This window comes from Macaca mulatta, chromosome 14, assembly GCF_049350105.2.
Source record: "Macaca mulatta isolate MMU2019108-1 chromosome 14, T2T-MMU8v2.0, whole genome shotgun sequence".
Taxonomy (NCBI): domain Eukaryota; kingdom Metazoa; phylum Chordata; class Mammalia; order Primates; family Cercopithecidae; genus Macaca; species Macaca mulatta.
Window position 1 is genome coordinate 134,480,573 of NC_133419.1, and position 18,917 is coordinate 134,499,489.

General features: G+C 47.1%; 2 protein-coding genes across 28 annotated transcripts; one reads left to right on the forward strand and one right to left on the reverse strand.

The window, feature by feature from the left end:
* Positions 1 to 95: 95 nt before the first annotated feature.
* THYN1 (thymocyte nuclear protein 1) lies at positions 96 to 5,441 on the reverse strand. 18 transcript variants are annotated; one of them, XM_077964730.1, is made up of 9 exons: positions 5,381 to 5,441; positions 4,922 to 4,981; positions 4,680 to 4,718; positions 3,229 to 3,407; positions 2,401 to 2,469; positions 1,954 to 2,046; positions 974 to 1,069; positions 613 to 763; positions 96 to 291 (listed from the first exon to the last, which is right to left on the reverse strand). In XM_077964730.1, exons 2-9 carry the CDS (start codon positions 4,962 to 4,964, stop codon positions 245 to 247), a joined length of 717 nt encoding a protein of 238 aa, XP_077820856.1. In that variant the 5' UTR covers positions 4,965 to 4,981; positions 5,381 to 5,441; the 3' UTR covers positions 96 to 244. The 18 variants fall into 18 exon arrangements, with proteins under 18 accessions (XP_077820856.1, XP_077820851.1, XP_077820853.1 ...); XM_077964725.1 differs by having other exon boundaries at positions 4,644 to 4,718; XM_077964727.1 differs by having other exon boundaries at positions 4,922 to 4,998.
* Positions 5,442 to 5,607: 166 nt separating this feature from the next.
* On the forward strand, positions 5,608 to 18,483 carry ACAD8 (acyl-CoA dehydrogenase family member 8). 10 transcript variants are annotated; one of them, XR_013404450.1, is made up of 12 exons: positions 5,608 to 6,033; positions 8,576 to 8,676; positions 9,111 to 9,280; positions 10,854 to 10,963; positions 11,347 to 11,423; positions 11,809 to 11,946; positions 13,235 to 13,370; positions 13,466 to 13,563; positions 13,927 to 14,079; positions 14,319 to 14,480; positions 14,724 to 14,826; positions 17,129 to 18,483. XR_013404450.1 is itself a non-coding variant. In XM_028834184.2 (11 exons), the coding sequence occupies exons 1-11, from the start codon at positions 5,841 to 5,843 to the stop codon at positions 17,179 to 17,181; spliced, it is 1,332 nt and encodes a 443-aa protein (XP_028690017.2). In that variant the 5' UTR covers positions 5,608 to 5,840; the 3' UTR covers positions 17,182 to 18,483. The 10 variants fall into 10 exon arrangements, 5 of the variants coding, with proteins under 5 accessions (XP_028690017.2, XP_001083487.1, XP_077820843.1 ...); XR_013404454.1 differs by having other exon boundaries at positions 5,608 to 5,786; positions 12,230 to 13,370; XR_013404451.1 differs by having other exon boundaries at positions 5,608 to 5,786.
* The last annotated feature ends 434 nt before the right edge of the window (positions 18,484 to 18,917 follow it).

Here is an 18,917-nt window from a genome sequence, read left to right on the forward strand (position 1 = left end):
CTTGCATCTTGGAGCGGCCAGAGGAGCCCGCCTGGAGGTAAGAGGTCTGCAGCGGGGGGTATCCCACTGCACTCAGTGTGGTTTTAGAAGAAGAGTTTTTCAACTTTGATATTATTTTATTGAAAAAAGTACACAAAAACTACTTAGCTACGCAAGCCCAGGTGAGCATAACAAGCAAGCCCCCCCCTCACACCTTCTTTTGTCTTGGAGTAATTTCTTGCCCATTCTAGCAGTAGTATCTCAGTTAACTTGGTTCCTTTTCCTCCAGGCTCAAAACAAAATCAAACTCTTCTATTAAAAAAAAAGGAAAAAGGAAGAATTAGGTATTAATGTCTCCTCTTGAACAGGAAAGTTGTGCCAGGCACAGGTACATTTTACGTGGTGCTAAGGCGAGCAGTCATTCGTTCAAAACTATTTACCAGGTGCCAAGCACCGTAGAGTACTGGGTAATACTAACAGGTAACTCAGGCCACATTCCCTCCCTCATGGATGTTACAGGTGAGGATGCTGACAGAAAGGTGAAGTACCATGCCCAAGTTCCATCAGCTAGTAAGTGGGAATTCATGAGGTCATTCTGGTATACGGACGATATAGGAGAGGGCCCACTCTTACCTTGGGTCAGGGGTTGGATTGATAATCTCTGGCGACTGAAGAGAGTCATATTTTTTAAGGGGCCACCAGTAGCTTTGTGAGCTTGATGATAGGATTTTAGCTCAGCCAGGGGAATGAAACGCTTCATCATCCGAACAAACTGTACATCCACCTATGTGACAATAGTGTACATGATAGAAAGATGTGTCTAGGCTGACTCTGCCCACTGTATTTTTAACCGCCTGCAGGAAGCTCCTATCTCGTCAGTATCGCCTCATCTGAATAAGTGCCGGGCTGTGTACCTTGACCTACAGTCAGCCCAACCGTCTTCCTCCCCTTGTTCATCCTTCCCCTGTCATGAAATGGAAAGCAGAGTCTTTACCATGGACCACTTAGGGTTGTCCTCTTTGCTAGACGGGTCATAATGGGGATTGTTTTTCTCAAACTGTGTGTGGTCTGGGTAAGCCTCTTTCACGATCTGAAACCAAAACAAATGTTTTGAATCATTTGCCTGCAGTCAGCTCCACAGCCAATCTTTAATCCATATCCAACTTTCATTTCTTTTTTTTTTTTTTTTTTTGAGACGGAGTCTTGCTGTCGCCCAGGCTGGGGTGCAGTGGCCGGATCTCAGCTCACTGCAAGCTCCACCTCCCGGGTTTACGCCATTCTCCTGCCTCAGCCTCCTGAGTAGCTGGGACTACAGGCGCCCGCCACCTCGCCCGGCTAGTTTTTTGTATTTTTTAGTAGAGATGGGGTTTCACCGTGTTAGCCAGGACGGTCTCGATCTCCTGACCTCGTGATCCACCCATCTCGGCCTCCCAAAGTGCTGGGATTACAGGCTTGAGCCACCGCACCCGGCCCAACTTTCATTTCTTACCCTGAACATTCTTACCCCATCTGCCTTGCTGTAGAGCCAATGGGGGCTCAGAAATTTGCAAATAATATAAAGTCTAATATATAGACTAGGAAATCAACTCTGTTTTTACAAAAATCATAAAAATATGCTCTAAAAACAAATGGCAAAGGTTATTACTGGTACCACTGTTTTTTTCCCACCTGCAGAGTTAGTAATTTTATCCTGATAAGTTTGGAGGAGCTACTATCAGGCCTGTTTTCAAGTGAGATGAAGACTTAGAGGTGGAGTGAAGTCTGCTGGTGGGACCTGAAATGAAGGCCTGCTTTGTTTTCAGTTGTTGTCATATAGGGACGGGCCAGGGCAGTTTTTCCCTACTCCCGTACAAGGGGGATGGGGTGGGGGGGAGTGTACTTTTTTGTTACCTAATTAAGGTGTATCCCTTTATATCTACTTAAGTTAGTCTCCCTGGAGGGAAAGGGATTCACACCAAAACCTGTCCAACTAACCTTCATAAGTCCTGCGATGCCTGGCTCTTTGCAGTTGCTATGGTAGAAGAAGGCTTCTTCTCCTAGCTTCATGGCTCTAAGGAAGTTCCGAGCCTGTCTCAGGGGAGAAGAAAGAGTAACTATCATCCCATCAGCTGGAAAGGTCTAGCTTTTAGCAGACATCAAGTCTGCTTTTAATAGATGGGTTTTTCTTGTTTGCACTTCTCAATTCATTAGAAAGTCCTTCTCCTTTGCCAGGACACCCAGACTTTTACCAGGACACTGGCCAGAACACAGGCAAACTGCAGATTTCATGCGGCACACTTAAGGCATTTTTAAATACATTATCAGGTTTGGTTCTGAAAAAGGCAACCTTGGCCAAGAGGTTCTGCTACTGAGTAAGTCATGAGGAGGAGGCAGGCATTGATCCCACCTGGGTCTCAGGGAACCTCCTCCTTACCCTCTTACCTGGTAGTTACGAACACCATCCCAGCATGTTGTCTGTTTGGGCTGTGCTTTGAGATCCTCAATGCTGAACTGGGCAAGAGAAAATAAATTCAATCATTAAACAATCCTTGGCCAGTTAGTAAGCATATATGGAAGCAGACAGTTCCTTCCCCATCAGTGAGAGGGGCCACTGGCTATAGAGGAAATATGCAGTTCACTGGGAAGTGGCTCCACAGAGACACTTTTGTTGGGTGAATGTAAGTAAGCCTTGTGTTACCTTGTTATCCTTGCTAATTATGAGGATTAGCTGAATGGATAATCTAGATGATAAAGTAATCTGCTGGATACCTGCATTTCACTTTATATTTCTTCTATAATATTTCTGCTTATATTTTTCTGAGGCTATATTAAATTCCCTGAAATATACATCAACTGTTGGCAGGGAGACACCTAGGAGCATGGCAGGTGGTCAGAGAAAGGTAACCTAAGATTGAGGTTGGCAAACTACAGCCTTCAGGGCAAATCTAACCCCATGCTGGATTTTGTGAGTAAAGTTGAACTTTAACACAACCACAGCTGTTTATGTATTATCTCTGGCCACTCTCTTGCTACAAGGGCAGGGTTGTAACACAGACTAACACGCACAAGCCTACGAAATTTACTATCTGGCCCTTTGTAGCAAAAGTTAGCCAACCCCTGCCCTAGATAGGTTCATAAACCAGTTGATGATAATAAACCCTGCCGATTTTATTCATTTTTACCTTTTTCCTATCCTTCAAAGAGAAGCTGGGGATGGAACCCCATTTAAAAACCACCATGAAGGGACTGGAGACAGGTCAAGGATCTCACCTTCACATCTACACCTTTCTCTAGTCGGCTCTCTGGCTCTGACTTCATCAGCCAGTGGCTGCTTAGATTCTTCACACAGTTTTTAGTGACTGAAGTCTTCTGAGGGTTGGAGTCCTCCACTTCAGCTAATGCCTCACCTGAGTTCTCAGTTTTGGTGCGTTTTCCTGAGAGTCCCTTGTCTGCAACAGGAGAAGCAAAAGAAAAGATCATGCTTGTTAGAGGCAATGTTTCATAATGGAAAAAGCTTATGCTTTGGAGTCAGGCCTGGATTCAAATCATGGATCCATTACCAGCTGCAGGACCTTAATCTTACCATTAAGAAGCTTTCCTTATCTATAAAAATTAGACAAGAATACCTACCTTACAGGATATCTTCTGGGTTATGTATTCAGTAGGATAAGAACACCTTACAGGGCTGTTCAGGATTAAAGGTCCTGACAGTAGTCAATGTTTTCCTTTCCTCACTCTCTCTTCTATGCCTTTGCATAGGAAAAAGGAAACTAAGCACCTACTTGCAACTATTTTGAAGCTTAAATGAGATAATACAAAAGGCCTAGACAATGCCTGGCATTACAATAAATGCTCAATAAAAGCATTATTCTCATCTCATGCTTCTTCCCCTCTTGCTCACTGTGGCTCATGGCCCGTCTCCTTTCTGCTCCTTGAAGGTGCCAATAACAGTTGAAACAAACAGTTCATTCAGGACATTGTAGAAATAGTGATGACTCGATTTCATCCCAAGACAATTAGAATGTGCCTGGAACACAGTAGACATTCAGTAGCTAAGTTTGATTACTATATGACAGGGCCCAAGGTCTGTGTGTTACCCTAACCTTAACTCGGTTTATCTACATAACCTGTGAGATGTACTCTTCATCTGGGACGCATGCTCCAGATCACACATCCAGTAATGGCGGAGTCAAGATATGAGGTCAGCACCTGTCACTGAGGTATGTCTGAAGCTACTGAATGACTATACTGCCTTTAAATTTAGTCAAAGTCCCTACATCAATTGTCATTAAATATTATTTATGGATATCTAATGCTCTGAACCCAGTATACCTTCCTAACCTAGTTTCCTGATGGCCCCTTAGGAGTTAACAGGCACACTGCAAACACCACATATTGATACATAACTACAATGTACTGTAGTGTATCTGGAACCCCTGTCATTACCAAAAGAGGTACTTCCTGCACCTTCCTATGTTCCTCCTCCTCCATCCACTTAGAGTGCCATCCATCTTTGTGAATATAAAAACGACCTCACGTTTTCTTAGTACTAAACTTTGCCCATGGAAAGTCTCCCATTCTTCAAGGCTGGGCTCAAATTACACGTCCTTCTCGAGGCCTTCCTGTGATTCCTCCCTCCACAACCGTAGCAATCCATTCTGAACCCCATCACGTTTGCAGTTTACCCGCCACCAGGGGATTTCTGTTCTTTAGCACGCCACCTGGTATCGCAAACAGTCTTTGTGCGTCACAACCATTGCCTGAATAAACAAGAAAAAGTAACTCTTAAGTAGGAGCTTGGTGAGACACGTAAAGAAGATGGAGAGTGATTAAGGATTAAGTTAATAAAAAATCACAAAGGGTTCTCTCAACAAGCAGGGAGTGAAAAATGAAGAGTGTTAAACACGTTCTTCGAGAAAGGTTCTTTCTTGAGCTGCCTCTGTGCAGCCTGGGGGCAGCTCACCTGAACCAGAAGTCCCAGCCAGCCTCTTCCGAGGTCTCGACATGGTCACCCTGCAGGAGACTGAAGTGCGGAAGATTCTGGAATCAACGGAGATACAAGAAAGAATCTAATGCCCTCCAAAACCCGCGCAGAGCGAGATGGGGGCAACGAGAGGCAGCCTAGAATGTCTCCAACTTTTGCGAAACACAGACACTGTTTGAGCCCCTCAAATCCTTCCCTCCGTTATCTGCGCCATTTCCGTCTCGCATAACCTGCCCTAAACTCTTCTCGGTTCTTTGCTTGGTCCTCATCCAGAAATCCCTCTCTCAGTATGCAGTTCACTGGAAAGTGGCTCCACAGAGACACTTCTGTTGCGTGAATGTAAGTAAGCCTTGTGTTACCTTGTTATCCTTGCTAATTATGAGGAGCAATTGAACGGACAATATAGATGATAAAGTAATCTACCGGCTACAAACCCACCACTCTGCAGACGTGACCGCGGTCCGCCTCCCCCGCGCCAGAGGCTGTGCAGCGTAACCCCGCGGCGCTAGGTGGGCGGTGCGACTCTGCGGCGCCGAGGCCCCGAGGACTTCTGGGAATTGTAGTCGTGGCCCCCTTTGGAGCCCACCTTGCACGTGGGTTGTCAGGCTCGTGGGAGGACTACAACCCCCAGGGTGCAGTGGGGCAGACGGTGCCGGGTCGCAAGCACAGCTAGTGAGAGCGCAGCGGAGGTCGGAGGCTTTCAGGCCTTTAGCTGAACGCGAAGCTGCAGTGGCGATGTTGGGGACAGGCTGCCGGCGCCTCGGGGCGAGCCTCGGCTGCCTTCCCGGCGGTCTCCGGGCCCTCGTCCAGACCGGCCACCGGAGCTTGAGCTCATGCATCGACCGTAAGGATCTCCTGGGCGGGCAGGAGGACAGGTGTCCAGAGCCCTGGCGGACATATGTTCGCGAGGGACTGCAGTCTCCCGGCTCCATCCAGTCCGCCCGGCGTCAGCTCCCTTTCCGGCCAGTCACTCCCCCGGCCTGGCTCTCTACTCCGGCCGCTCACCCCCGGCCCGGCTCCCAGCTCCGACCCGTCACCGCTGGCCCGTCTTCCCACTCCGGCCGGTCACCCCCGCCCGGCTGCCCTCTCCGGTGGGTCACCACCATCCAGGTCCCCATCTGGTCCGTCACCCCCGCCCGGGCCCCCCTCCGGCCGGTCACCCCCGCCCGGGTCCTCCTGCGGCCGGTCACCCTCGGGTGCTTAGAGAAATGAAGAAACTTGGGACTTTGTTGTTGTTGTTGGGCTCGTTGGTTTTTAAATTCATAACAGTGGGTCATAAAGGTAGTGAGAATGTAAGAAGCTGGCTGGGTACTGATGGTCGCAGCTGAACAAGAGCTCCAGGTCATACAAGATTTGCTCACACACAAAGATGTGGTATCTTAATACCTCTGGCTATAAGACACTTTTAGTGTTGAAACTCATGCAGGAAAAATAATTATTACTGCAAGTGAGAGACTCTACCGGAGCCGACAAACTTGAGTGTCTTTAGGCTCTAAACAATAATGTGAATGTAACAAGGAATGGTGGAGACCCGGCCAGTTTGTGACTTCTCTGCCAAGCACCTTTATAAACACTTTTTTCTTCTAAAATATTTTTAATTTATTTTAAATAAATGACAATTTTCTTTACAACAGAATAAGTCCCTTAGACATCAGATCTATAAAGTACAGTAAGGCATAGAATACTGTTTTCTTCTTCATGTCCTAAAACTCATTCAAGAGGTGCTGCCCTGTCCTAGCACTTAGAATTTGATAACCAAGATTACCCTGGTTGATACCAAAGCAGATAAGGAGTTATTTAGAGGTGGGTTTTGTTGTTTGCATCTTGCTTACACTTGAGTTGCTCTGCAGTAAAAGGCTTTTCGCATTTCATTTGGACTGTTTTTCTATTTAGCTTTACCTCTTTAGTATGTATGTATTGGCATCTTGAACTCTGCTAGTAACTGGCAAAGTTCATGAGTGGTGGTATTTGTTTTGTTTTTATAGTGTATTTCCGTCTGGGAACTTAGGTAGTTATGTCGTGTTTACTTATGCATATGATTTCCATTAAACTATTTACTTCCAATAGACTGCAACTCAGATTTATTTCTTAAGCCTGTGGTTCCTTGAACTATTTGTTTTAGGAAGTAGCTATTTACAGAAGAAGATTTGTTAGCATTTAATGAACTCTTGCTAGGATTGAAATAAAATGCATTATTACCATTGAGGTCATCCTTTGTGTGAATGGATCTTTTTATTTACTTTTTTGAGATGGAGTCTTGCTCTGTCGCCCAGGCTGGAGTACAGTGGTGCAATCTCAGCTCACTGCAACCTCTGCCTCCCGGGTTCAAGCAATTCTTGTGCCTCAGTCTCCCAAGTAGCTGGGATTACAGGCACACTCTACCATGCCCAGCTAATTTTTATATTTTTAGTAGAGACAGGGTTTTACCATGTTGGACAAGCTGGTCTTGAACTCCTGACCTCAAGTGATCCACCTGCCTTGGCCTCCCCAAGGGCTGGGATTACAGACGTGAGCCACCGCGCCTGGCCGGATCATATTTATTTTTGTAACCCCAGCACTGCTACCTAGTAAACACCCAATAAACATTCTTTTGGGAATGATCTTTGAGCCATGGTCTACAGCAACAGCAACTCTTGTACAAAATTGTGTGAATAAATGGCCTGACCCCGGTCAGAGAACCATGAGTTGTTTATCCCTAACTCTGCTCGTAAGAGTAATACCCAACATAGGTTTCTGCTCTGAGCTTCTCAAGGCAGCCCGATGACTAATCCTCAGAACTCTTGATTTCTGACTTTCCTGTTTTAATGAGAGTACTGATCACAGAACACGGTGCCCTCTCCAGGTTTGCATAGCCAGCCATTACTGATGCCCGGATTTGTCCCGAGGAACAGACTCTGGCACCTGCACTTGTGTTCTTTTGTAAGGACTGCATCGCTTGTAGGCACTGAAGTAAATTATTGTCAAGTGTGGCACCATAGTCTTCCCATAAAGCTCTTTTTTCTTTTTTTTTTTTTTTTTGAAACAGAGTCTTGTTCTGTCCCCAGGCTAGAGTGCAATGACGCGATCTCAGCTCACTGCAATCTCCGCCTCCCTGGTTAAAGCGATTCTCCTGTCTCACCCTCCCAAGTAGCTGGGATTACAGGCCTGCGCCACCACGCCCAGCTAATTTTGTATCTTTAGTAGAGGGGGGGTTTTTCCATGTTGGCCAGGCTAGTCTCGAGCTCCTGACCTCAGGTGATCCGCCCGCCTCGGCCTCCTAAAGTGCTGGGATTACAGGCGTGAACCATCGCGCCCGGCCCATAGTGCTCTTTAGTGTCAGTTATAATAACCAAAATTCTAGCACTGTGGCCTCGAACTCTGGGTCTACAACTGCACTTACTAAGTGTCTAGGATAAGAGATGTCTGGAAGTCCCCTATCCTGTTCTAGGTTGATCTGGATGTGTGTGAGAACTGTCCTTTCTCCATATGACAAGTGGAATAATGATAGAAGACGCCATTCTCTAGCTGTTAAAGGCTGTACTGTGTATGGGAAATACTACAGTAGATCCAGTTTCACAGCTTCATGCTTCTTGTTGGCAACACTCTTCCCTGACCCTGCCCTGGAACTGAGTATATGCAAAATCCTGCCCACAGCTTCCCTGGGACTTAATGAAGAGCAGAAAGAATTTCAGAAGGTGGCCTTTGACTTTGCTGCCCGGGAGATGGCTCCAAATATGGCAGAGTGGGACCAGAAGGTAGGAGTTTTTCTTGTGCTTAGACATTCTAACAGATGTCTCAGGCAGACCTTTATCTTCGTCTCCTAATAATCTAAGTGTTAAATGTCTCCTCCACTTACCAACTCTTACTGCAAGTAAGAATATGGTAGTGGATGATTTTTCCTAGAAGGCATCCTGATCATCTTGTACATAACTCTTTTTTGTTATTGAATAAAGATTTGGATATAAAACTAAGGCAGTTCTATCGATAATAAAAAGAAACTTCTTAATGCCAGAAAAAGTTTTTACAGGACCCATGTTAACTGATAACCACTGTAGGATGACAAACAGGCATGTTAAGAGAATTCGTGTGCTCTCCCATGTGCAAGCATCCTAATCCCCTCATTGAACCCTCTAGAAGGAAGGCCGTCTCTGAGTCAGTTGCTGATGACCCTGCTCTCTTTTGTACATAGGAGCTGTTCCCGGTGGATGTGATGCGGAAGGCAGCCCAGCTAGGCTTCGGAGGGGTCTACGTACAAACAGATGTGGGTGGGTCTGGACTGTCACGGCTTGATACCTCTGTCATTTTTGAAGCCTTGGCTACAGGCTGCACCAGCACCACAGCCTATATGAGCATCCACAAGTGAGTGCCCAAGCTTGGAAGGCACAATGAAGTACTCACATGGGCTGACTGTGAGAGTTCAGATTCATAGGAAAAAGATTGATCTTTTGAGGCTGAGTGTCCTCAAGGAACTGGACTTACAGGGGCCGGATGCAGTGGCTCATGCCTGTAATCCCTGCACTTTGGGAGGCAGAGGCGAGTGGATCACGAGGTCAGGAGTTTGAGACCAGCCTGGCCAACATGGTGAAACCCCCGTCTCTACTAAAAACACAAAAAATTAGCTGGGCATGATGGCGGGCACCTGTAGTCCCAGCTACTCGGGAGGCTGAGGCAGGAGAATGGCATGAACCCAGGAGGCGGAGCTTGCAGTGAGCTGAGATCGTACCACTGCACTCCAGCCTGGGCAAACAAAAAAAAAAGTACACGCTAGGTCTGCTGCTGCCTGTTGGACTTGATTCTGTCGTCCTGTGTTTTGCTTAGGGAATCAGGTCAGCCAGCTTTCTCAGAAATCTTATTTTGAGCTGGTACTAGGAGACTTCTCCAATAAAGTAATCGGGGTCCTCTCACCCTTTTCTTTTTTTTTTTTTCTTTTTTTTTTTCTTTTTTTTTTTTTTTTAAGATGGAGTCTCACTTTGACGCCCAGGCTAGAGTGCAGTGGCATGATCTCGGCTCACTGCAACCTCCACCTCCTGGGTTCAAGCGATTCTCCTGCCTCAGCCTCCTGAGTAGCTGGGATTACAGGCACACGCCACCACACCTGGCTGATTTTTTTGTATTTTTTAGTAGAGATGGGGTTTCACCATGTTGGTCAGGCTGGTCTCAAACTCCCGACCTTGTGATCCGCCTGCCTCAGCCTCCCAAAGTGCTGGGATTACAGACGTGAACCACCACGCCTGGCCCCCTCACTTTTTTCCTCAATCCAGAGATGGAACTGCCAGTGAGTTAAGGAAGTAATAGAAACTACTCATAGAAAGTACATATAACTCTCTGATTTTTAGAGGCTCTTGTAACCCGACTAGAAGTAGTACAGACATCCTGGTGAGAAGTGCCTCAGCCTGGTTATCTCTGGGTAGTTCTTATTCCAGGAATATGTTTTTTTTGTTTTGTTTTGTTTTGTTTTTTGTTTTTTTTTTTGAGACGGAGTCTCGCTCTGTCGCCCAGGCTGGGGTGCAGTGGCCAGATCTCAGCTCACTGCAAGCTCCGCCTCCCGGGTTCCCGCCATTCTCCTGCCTCAGCCTCCTGAGTAGCTGGGACTACAGGCGCCCGCCACCTCGCCCGGCTAGTTTTTTGTACTTTTTAGTAGAGACGGGGTTTCACCGTGTTAGCCAGGATGGTCTCGATCTCCTGACCTCGTGATCCGCCCGTCTCGGCCTCCCAAAGTGCTGGGATTACAGGCTTGAGCCACCGCGCCCGGCCAAGGAATATGTTTTAATCCAGCCTTTTCCTTTAAAGAATCTTCCCAGTTGTGACTTTCCCCCTCCCACTCTTCTGCTTTACTGCCCTGCCCTTTGTTCTCTTTCCCTTTCTCCCCCAATTTTTTTTCTTTCCCATCTTTATTTCTGTCAATGTCTTTTCTTCTTGGTGTACCTGTCAGCATGTGTGCCTGGATGATTGATAGCTTTGGCAATGAGGAACAGAGGCACAAATTTTGCCCACCGCTCTGCACCATGGAGAAGTTTGCTTCCTACTGCCTCACTGAGCCAGGTGGGTTTGCCACACTGCACTGAGATACAGCAGGGAGAGATGCTTCCTGCTCAGACGGCGTCACCGAGCACTCCTCCCAGCCTATTGACACGTTGAGCCCCTGTTTATCAAGCTGTTTGGGTGAGGAGTAATAGAGTCCTATGACCTGATGTCACAAGGACCAAGAGACCTATCTGGTGTGTTGGGAGGTGGACAGTGGCCTGACTGGTAAGACCAGTTTCCACCAAGTACAGAGCGTTCCTTTGGCCACCTGGATTTTGCATTGGCACACTCTGAGCAGTGTCTGTTTAGGGAAGATTTCCTAGGAGATAGAATTGTGCTGGGCTCCCTCAACCTCACTGAATTTCTCAGCTTCTCTCTGCTGCCTTTTGATCCCTCCTCAGGAAGCGGGAGTGATGCTGCCTCTCTTCTGACCTCTGCTAAGAAACAGGGAGATCATTACATCCTCAATGGCTCCAAGGTACTAGTGTGCGTCCTTCCAGAGCACCTTGGAAATTGTTCCCAGCTTCCTCCTGACATCCTCTGATTCCTTCACATCTGTGGGTTAATACTCCCATAGGATTTTTATGTGTTGGGAAGAGAACCTCTGACCCATTTCTCTTTCTTTATTCTCACTGTTTCTCTCTCTCCTAGTCTGATTCCAGATCATTTCATTGACTTTTGTCTATCCTTTTAATACTCTGTTGAACTGTATCTCTGATTCTGCAGTCACTGCAGCTACCTTTTACCCCTCCTCAGTCTCTGTGCCATTAGACCTTATTGTTAGGAGGACCCCAGTGGTGTTCCCAGATGCTGTGAGAACTCATGCATTCCCTGGTCCTTTTGCACCCCTTTTACCCTTCCAGGCCTTCATCAGCGGTGGTGGCGAGTCAGACATCTATGTGGTCATGTGTCGAACGGGAGGACCAGGCCCCAAGGGCATCTCATGTGTAGTTGTTGAGAAGGGGACCCCTGGCCTCAGCTTTGGCAAGAAGGAGAAAAAGGTGAGTGGCTGTCGAACAGGAAACAATTCAGGTTATGAGACTGCCACCTGCCAGCCCAACTCCTGCGCTATTTCAGAAAACAGGTTTGCATACTTGCTAACCTACCTTCGAAGCAGTTGTTTCTATTAGGATTTTCAACAGGAGCGTATAAAATATAATAGGGCATTGTTAAACACCAGGCCTCTGGGGAGAGTGACAGCTTTTGCCAGTGAAGTCTACAAGCCACCTGTCAGTCAGTGTTCCGACCTCCCTGCCTCTGCTTTTGGCCTGTGTTCCTATCCAGCTTCTTACGTTGCTGCGCTTTGCTGCTCCCGGAAGAGACACTGAGGAAGACCTGGTATTGACCACAAGTCTCAGTAATGGAAGGCACGTGGTCCCTTTGTCTTCTTTGATGAAAAATAAAGTAAAACTCATTGGAGATCATTGTGGGTATTTCACAACCTAAGGAGGACACGTAGGTACCATAAGTGCTTTGAAAAGTAAGGCACGTCTAGGATGAAGAACCGCCATGGCCAGGGCGTGAACAGGAGACCTGTGATTATGTAACCGTAATTGGTAATAAGGGCTCAAGACCCATTCAGATTGTTTAGACCAGATGCCGAAAGCGGTCATCTCTCTCTAGTTTGTACTGTTATCGGGGGACTTTGTGAGAGAAGGCAGGTGATGAAATGACTCCTAAGTGTATCTCTCACAGCTCCTCAGGTTTCCATATTTTCCTACAGGATCCTTCCTGATCCTCCGTAACTACAAGGCGTTATGCATCTTAACACCCCCTTCTCTGGTAACACAGCAGCCATTTCCTAGGCTTCTCCCACATGCAAAGCCCATGCTAACTCCTGGGCAGGAAGACCTTCAATAAAAGGCTTAGAAATGAGGTTTATCCTATCAACAAAAGAGAGCAAGGAAATGATGTAAAGGCAGTCATATTTTCAGTGCCAGAAAGGAACTAGATTTTAGATAGTTTGTGGTTTTCAATTAGAGGCACTGAAATTGAGGGCAGTTGGTGTCACAATCCTGAAAGAATTTGTGAGAAGTGTTTGTAAGTCAGGTAGGGTAGACATTAGAAAGTAGATTCTCTTAATACGTTAGGAAATGTTTAGCTGAAACAGATACCTTTCTGACTGCTGACAGGCCTTTAAACCTGAACTTTTTCTTTCTCCTCATTTTAAGTTCTCGCAGGTGTAAGTCGCGGGTACCGAAACCCATACCTCACAGGCTTCTGTCTCCAGGGAAGGCCGCCCTACCTGCTGGATTGCTGGGCAGCCACACAGTCCCTGATTTTTGCCAGGTGGGGTGGAACTCCCAGCCAACACGAGCTGTGATCTTCGAAGACTGTGCTGTCCCTTTGGCCAACAGAATTGGGGACGAGGGGCAGGGCTTCCTCATCGCCGTGAAAGGACTGAACGGAGGGAGGATCAATATTGGTGAGACACGAAGGGGTGCGGCAGGGAGGTGGCAGTCTGGGTCCAGCAGTGCTGTTTTCCAGCTCAGTTGGAACGTCGGCGCTCTTCCCCTCTAGCTTCCTGCTCTCTGGGGGCTGCCCACGCCTCTGTCATCCTCACCCGAGACCACCTCAAGGTCCGGAAGCAGTTTGGAGAGCCTCTGGCCAGTAACCAGGTAACCTCTCCCTTGCCTCCACATGGCTTCCACTTTGCAGCCCGGGACCTGCTCTAGGGCCCACATTTTCTAGGAGAGAAGCCAGGAAATTCCTCTGCCAGTCCCACCACTGTCCTAGCCAGAGCTTGTGCTTTATTTCTGTCCATCTTCTCTCAGGATATCTTTACTGATACTAGAGTGTTGGGTGAGTGAAGTGGACTTAGCACTTATAAAGCAATAAATTGCCTCTAGAAAAAGCAAGAGACTGTGAAGCTTTGGATCACTTAGAAAAAGGTGCCTCAGAGATGTCTCAGCAAGGCTCCTGCACCAGGTGCTGGTCTAAGCCCCTCAGTCTTGTCTGGTTCTCTTCTCCCTGTGCTGCAGTACTTGCAGTTCACGCTGGCTGATATGGCAACAAGGCTGGTGGCCGCACGGCTGATGATCCGCAACGCAGCAGTGGCTCTGCAGGAAGAGAGGAAAGAGGCAGTGGCCTTGTGCTCCATGGCCAAGCTCTTTGCTACAGATGAATGCTTTGCTGTAAGTGATTCCTCTGGCTCCGCTGGGGTGGACAGGGAACAGCCGCTAGGCCCAGGGTCTTGAGAGGCGTGAGTCAGCTTTGGAACAAAGCCCTCTGGAATGCCACGGGGATCACCTTAAGCTGAAGGATATAAATTAACCCAGGAGCGGCCTGCGTGGGAGCTCTCATCGCTGGCTTTCGGGTCTGCTGCATGCCATTACATACTTCATTACGTCACTATTGTTTGGTTGTGTTCTAGGTGAGACACCACCTTTGGAAGGTTCACAGCGGCCCAAATTTAGCACTCTGCCGTGTTTACATTGTCAGGGCGGAGCTACACTGAGGCTGCTTTGCCGCTAGGGGGAACCATAACTACTTCTTATCCCAGCCAGGGTGGCCGTGGGCAGCTTGTGCGTGGCAGGTAATAAGCCAGAGGGCCAGAGGGCTTTGAGTCGCCTGTCTGGTGGGGACTGACAAGTTTAGTAGGTGAACCTTCCTTGTCTCTAACCATACAGAATGTGGAGGCCCTGTTTGAGCTTGGCTGTTTGTGGTTCTTTCATTAGTTTACGGCGGGCTGCCAGATCGTGGGCTGGGGTAGGAAGGGAAGCTGCTTGCTCCACAGTCTTCCCGGAGTCCAAGACGTCTAATCCCTGTCTCCCTGCAGATCTGCAACCAGGCCTTACAGATGCATGGGGGCTACGGCTACCTGAAGGATTACGCTGTTCAGCAGTACATGCGGGACTCCAGGGTCCACCAGATTCTAGAAGGTAAAAATTGCCAGGGGTTATTCTCTTCCTTCAGAACGGGGGCGGGATCGCTGCTTTCCCCAGTGTGTCTGTCCCCATGCCTCCCGGACCTCAGGGTCCAGTCAAGCCCTGTCTGTCTCGAGGCTTCCTCCTCCCTCCCTTTCCACAGAGCTGCTCTGGCAGGGGCTTGGTGCACAAAAACAGCTCCAGCCTGGAGTCCAGAGACTGAGCTTCGTCACCGTGGGTGGGCATCGGATCACTCTGCTACTGCTCTTCTGTAGATTTGCGAGAACGGTGAACTGAGATGATGGATGAGAAAGCATGTTGAAAACTGCAGCCGTGGTTTTCTCTAAAGTGATAGTGTGTGTGGTCCTCAGGGATCCAAGAACAGTGATGTACAGGGCAAATGTGAGCCCGTATGGTCATCAGTAGCTCTATATTGATTATCAGCCAGATGGCCTAAAAGATACCTGTCTCAATATTACTAGTGTATTTTTCAATAAAATGAACCATCAGTATATGGGTATCTTGGTAGTCACAGACATGCTGTCTAGGAAACGTGTAAGCCACTGGGGTCAGGCTCAGAGCCGGGCTGTCTCCACTCTCTACGGCCAGTGCGGAAGTCTTGAAATGACACGACTCTTGGAAAAGCAGGAGGAGCAGAGGCTTCTTCGAGTGACATCAGTGAAGCAACGTGAGGCTGCCTTGCTGGAAACATTATATAATGGGGCTTCCCTGCCCCTTTCACAGCACTGTTTGCAAACCTCAGCCTGTGCTGGAATCGCCTGGAGGGCATGGGAGCACAGATTGCGGGCCTCAACCCCAGAGCTTCTGCCCCAGAGGGTCTAGTGTGGGCTTGGGAATTTGTATCTCCAACAAGTCTTCAAGTGAGGTTGCCGCAGCTTGTCTGAGAACCACACATTGAGACCCACCACTCTGGTGTTAATGTCAGAGTCACAGGCTACCCCAGGTTAGACGGCTGCTTGCTTCAAACCTCATTCCAGAAAGATGTTTATGGGCTCAGTCGCCAGGGTTCAAACGGAATTCCCCAGAGTCTTCGTCCTTCCATTACTCTTGGAATTGCTTTCTCACAGAGCTTTATGTGCATGGGAAACTTTGCCTTCATTCTGACTGTCTCTCAACCCTGCAATAATAAGCAGGAAAACATTTATTTTAGGCCACACCATCACCCACTTATAAAAGAATTGGGACATTTATCACTTTACCACTTTGTTTCATCATGGACTTTACTGTTGGATAAATCTACAATTTATGCTTTATTTGAGACGATGTAACTACTGATTGCTCGAGGGAGTTTATATTTCTTTTTACATTAAAGGCCACTGCTAAAAGTGAAGGAAATAATTAATACCCGCCTTTCAGGGAAAATGTTTTTGTTCTTTTATAAATCAGTTTTCTGATTACCAAAGAAATTTGTATTTATTGTTAAAACCTTATAAAATTAGGAAAAGTAGGCTGGGTGCAGTAGCTTATGCCTGTAATCCCAGCACTTTGGGAGGCCGAGGCGGGTGGATCATATAAGGTCATGAGTTCGAGACCAGCCTGGCCAACCTGGTGAAGCCCCGACTGTCTAAAAATACAAAAAATTAGCTGGGCGTGGTGGTGCATGCCTGGAATCCCAGCTACTCGGGAGGCTGAGGCAGGAAGATCACTTGAACACAGGGAGGCAGAGGTTGCGGTGAGCCAAGATTGTGCCGTTGCACTCCAGCCTGGGCGACAGTGAGACTCCATCTAAAAAAAATACAAAAAATACAAAAAATTAGTTGGATGTGGCGGCACATGCTGCTCAGGAGGCTGAGTCAAGAGAATTGCTTGAACCTGGGAGGCAGAGCTTGCAGTGAGCCAAGATCACACCATTGCACTCCAGCCTGGATAACAGAGCAAGACTGTCTCAAAAAAAAAAAAAGGAAAAAGAAAAGTAAAAAAAAAATCACTCATGTTTCCACATCCAGAATGTAATTTTGGTATATCTCCTTTTAATCATTTTACTCTGCCTTTGTTGGTACATTTTTAATTTTAATTAGGATTATCTCGTATATACTGTTTTTATTCTGCCTTTTTAAACTTTACATAAGCATTTTTACTATCAGTAAGTTTTTTAAAAAGTAAATATTATTTCTGGAGATTTTTCAGTACTTTGTAGAGAAGTCTCTAAAAATCTCATCTCTCCCAGGCTAAAAGCAATGATTCTGGTTTAAATCTGCAGCTACCCTGAGCTAGGCCTGGAGCAGCCTGGTCAGAGCTTTACTAAACTCTCAGACTTTGCTGCTATGAAATTCTTCCTTCTTCCTCCCTCTTACAGGTAGCAATGAAGTGATGAGGATGCTGATCTCTAGAAGCCTGCTTCAGGAGTAGAGCCCACACTTGTTCTGGCCTGGAGTTCAGTGCGACCGCAGTCAGTGTTGAGTGGTGCCATGTGGGCCACTTTCTTCCAAAGGGATCATGGATTAGACCCCAGGGCTGAGCTCCTCTAGGGCAGGACCTGCACCCTGTGTGTTGGTAGCAGCATCGGGTCTCAGACTGGAGCAGAATCCCCAGTGGAACCAGAAGAGCTGGCCTCAGTGAGAAGTGTCGGAAGAACACATGCTACCTTGTTTTCCTAATGCCAGAAAGGTGACCAGTGAAGATTCACCATCAAACCAAAGTCCTTTCTTGGATCCACTTCATCTTGATTAGTCTGCACTTTGCTGGTTCACCGGATCCCTCCACTAGGGGCCTGGGGACTTTCACTGAGGCTCTTCCTGACGCTAGAGCAAAGGTGTGGGAAGGGGAAATGGGGGAACGCCCTCCCGTCTGTGTCGTTTTCTGTGCCACAGCTGCAGATGCAGGAGGTTTCCCTGGGTAGCACACCTCTGAATGTAAATCATGATAAAATGGATATTTGGGAAACTTACTCCTAAGCTGTGATTTAGGGTATATTTCTACTTCTGGACTGCCTAAATATCAAGGGCTGAGGCTTTCGAATTTTGAATATTCGTTGGGTTTCATATTAAGAAGCCTGTGGTCTAGGAATGGTATGCAGTGTTTCTCTTCATGATAAACACTTTGAATATTTTTTTTGAGTTTTTGTTTCCTTTTCTGAAGCTATGCCTCTTTTTTTTGAGACGGAGTCTTGCTCTGTCCCCAGGCTGGAGTGCAGTGGCGGGATCTCGGCTCACTGCAAGCTCCGCCTCCCAGGTTTAGGCCATTCTCCTGCCTCAGCCTCCCAAGTAGCTGGGACTACAGGCGCCCGCCACCTCGCCCGGCTAATTTTTTGTATTTTTTTTTAGTAGAGACGGGGTTTCACCGTGTTAGCCAGGATGCTCTCGATCTCCTGACCTCGTGATCCGCCCGTCTCAGCCTCCCAAAGTGCTGGGATTACAGGCTTGAGCCACCGCGCCCGGCCAGCTATGCCTCTTTTTAAATATTTTTAATCACATTGATAAATCTATCCTTCACCACCTCTGGTTCTACTAAAGTTGATTTTTATTTTATCTGTAAGCCTTTACAACTATTTTTAAATGTTTAATTATATTTGATTAAACACTTAACTGGATTTTGGAATAATAAAACTCGTCCAGTTTGGCTTTTAAAAAGCAAGCTCCTTTAATTATTAATAACTTTGCAAACTAAGCATTGTTTATGATGTGTGAAAGTAGAATTAAAGTAAGATTCAAAGATGGGGACTTTAGGAGACCTTATTTTGTTTGTTTGTTTGTTTGCTTTTTGTTTTTGTTGTTTTTGAAACAGAGTCTCGCCGTGTCGCCCAGGCTGGAGTGCAGTGGCGCAATCTCAGCTCACTGCAACTTCTGCCTCTGCGGTTCAAGCAATTCTCATGCCTCAGCCTCACAAGTAGCCAGGGCTACAGGCGCAAGCCACCACGTCCGACTAATTTTTGTATTTTTAGTAGAAACAGGGTTTCACCATGTTGGCCAGGCTGGTCTCTGAAACTCCTAGCCTCAAGTTATCTGCCCACCTCAGACTCCCAAAGTGCTGGGATTACAAGCATGAGCCACTGTGCCCAGCCTGGGGAACTCTGTTATAACTTATCGTTACATTACTCTATCCCCTCATCCGCATTGAAAAAAATACGCAAGACATTAACCACAAGC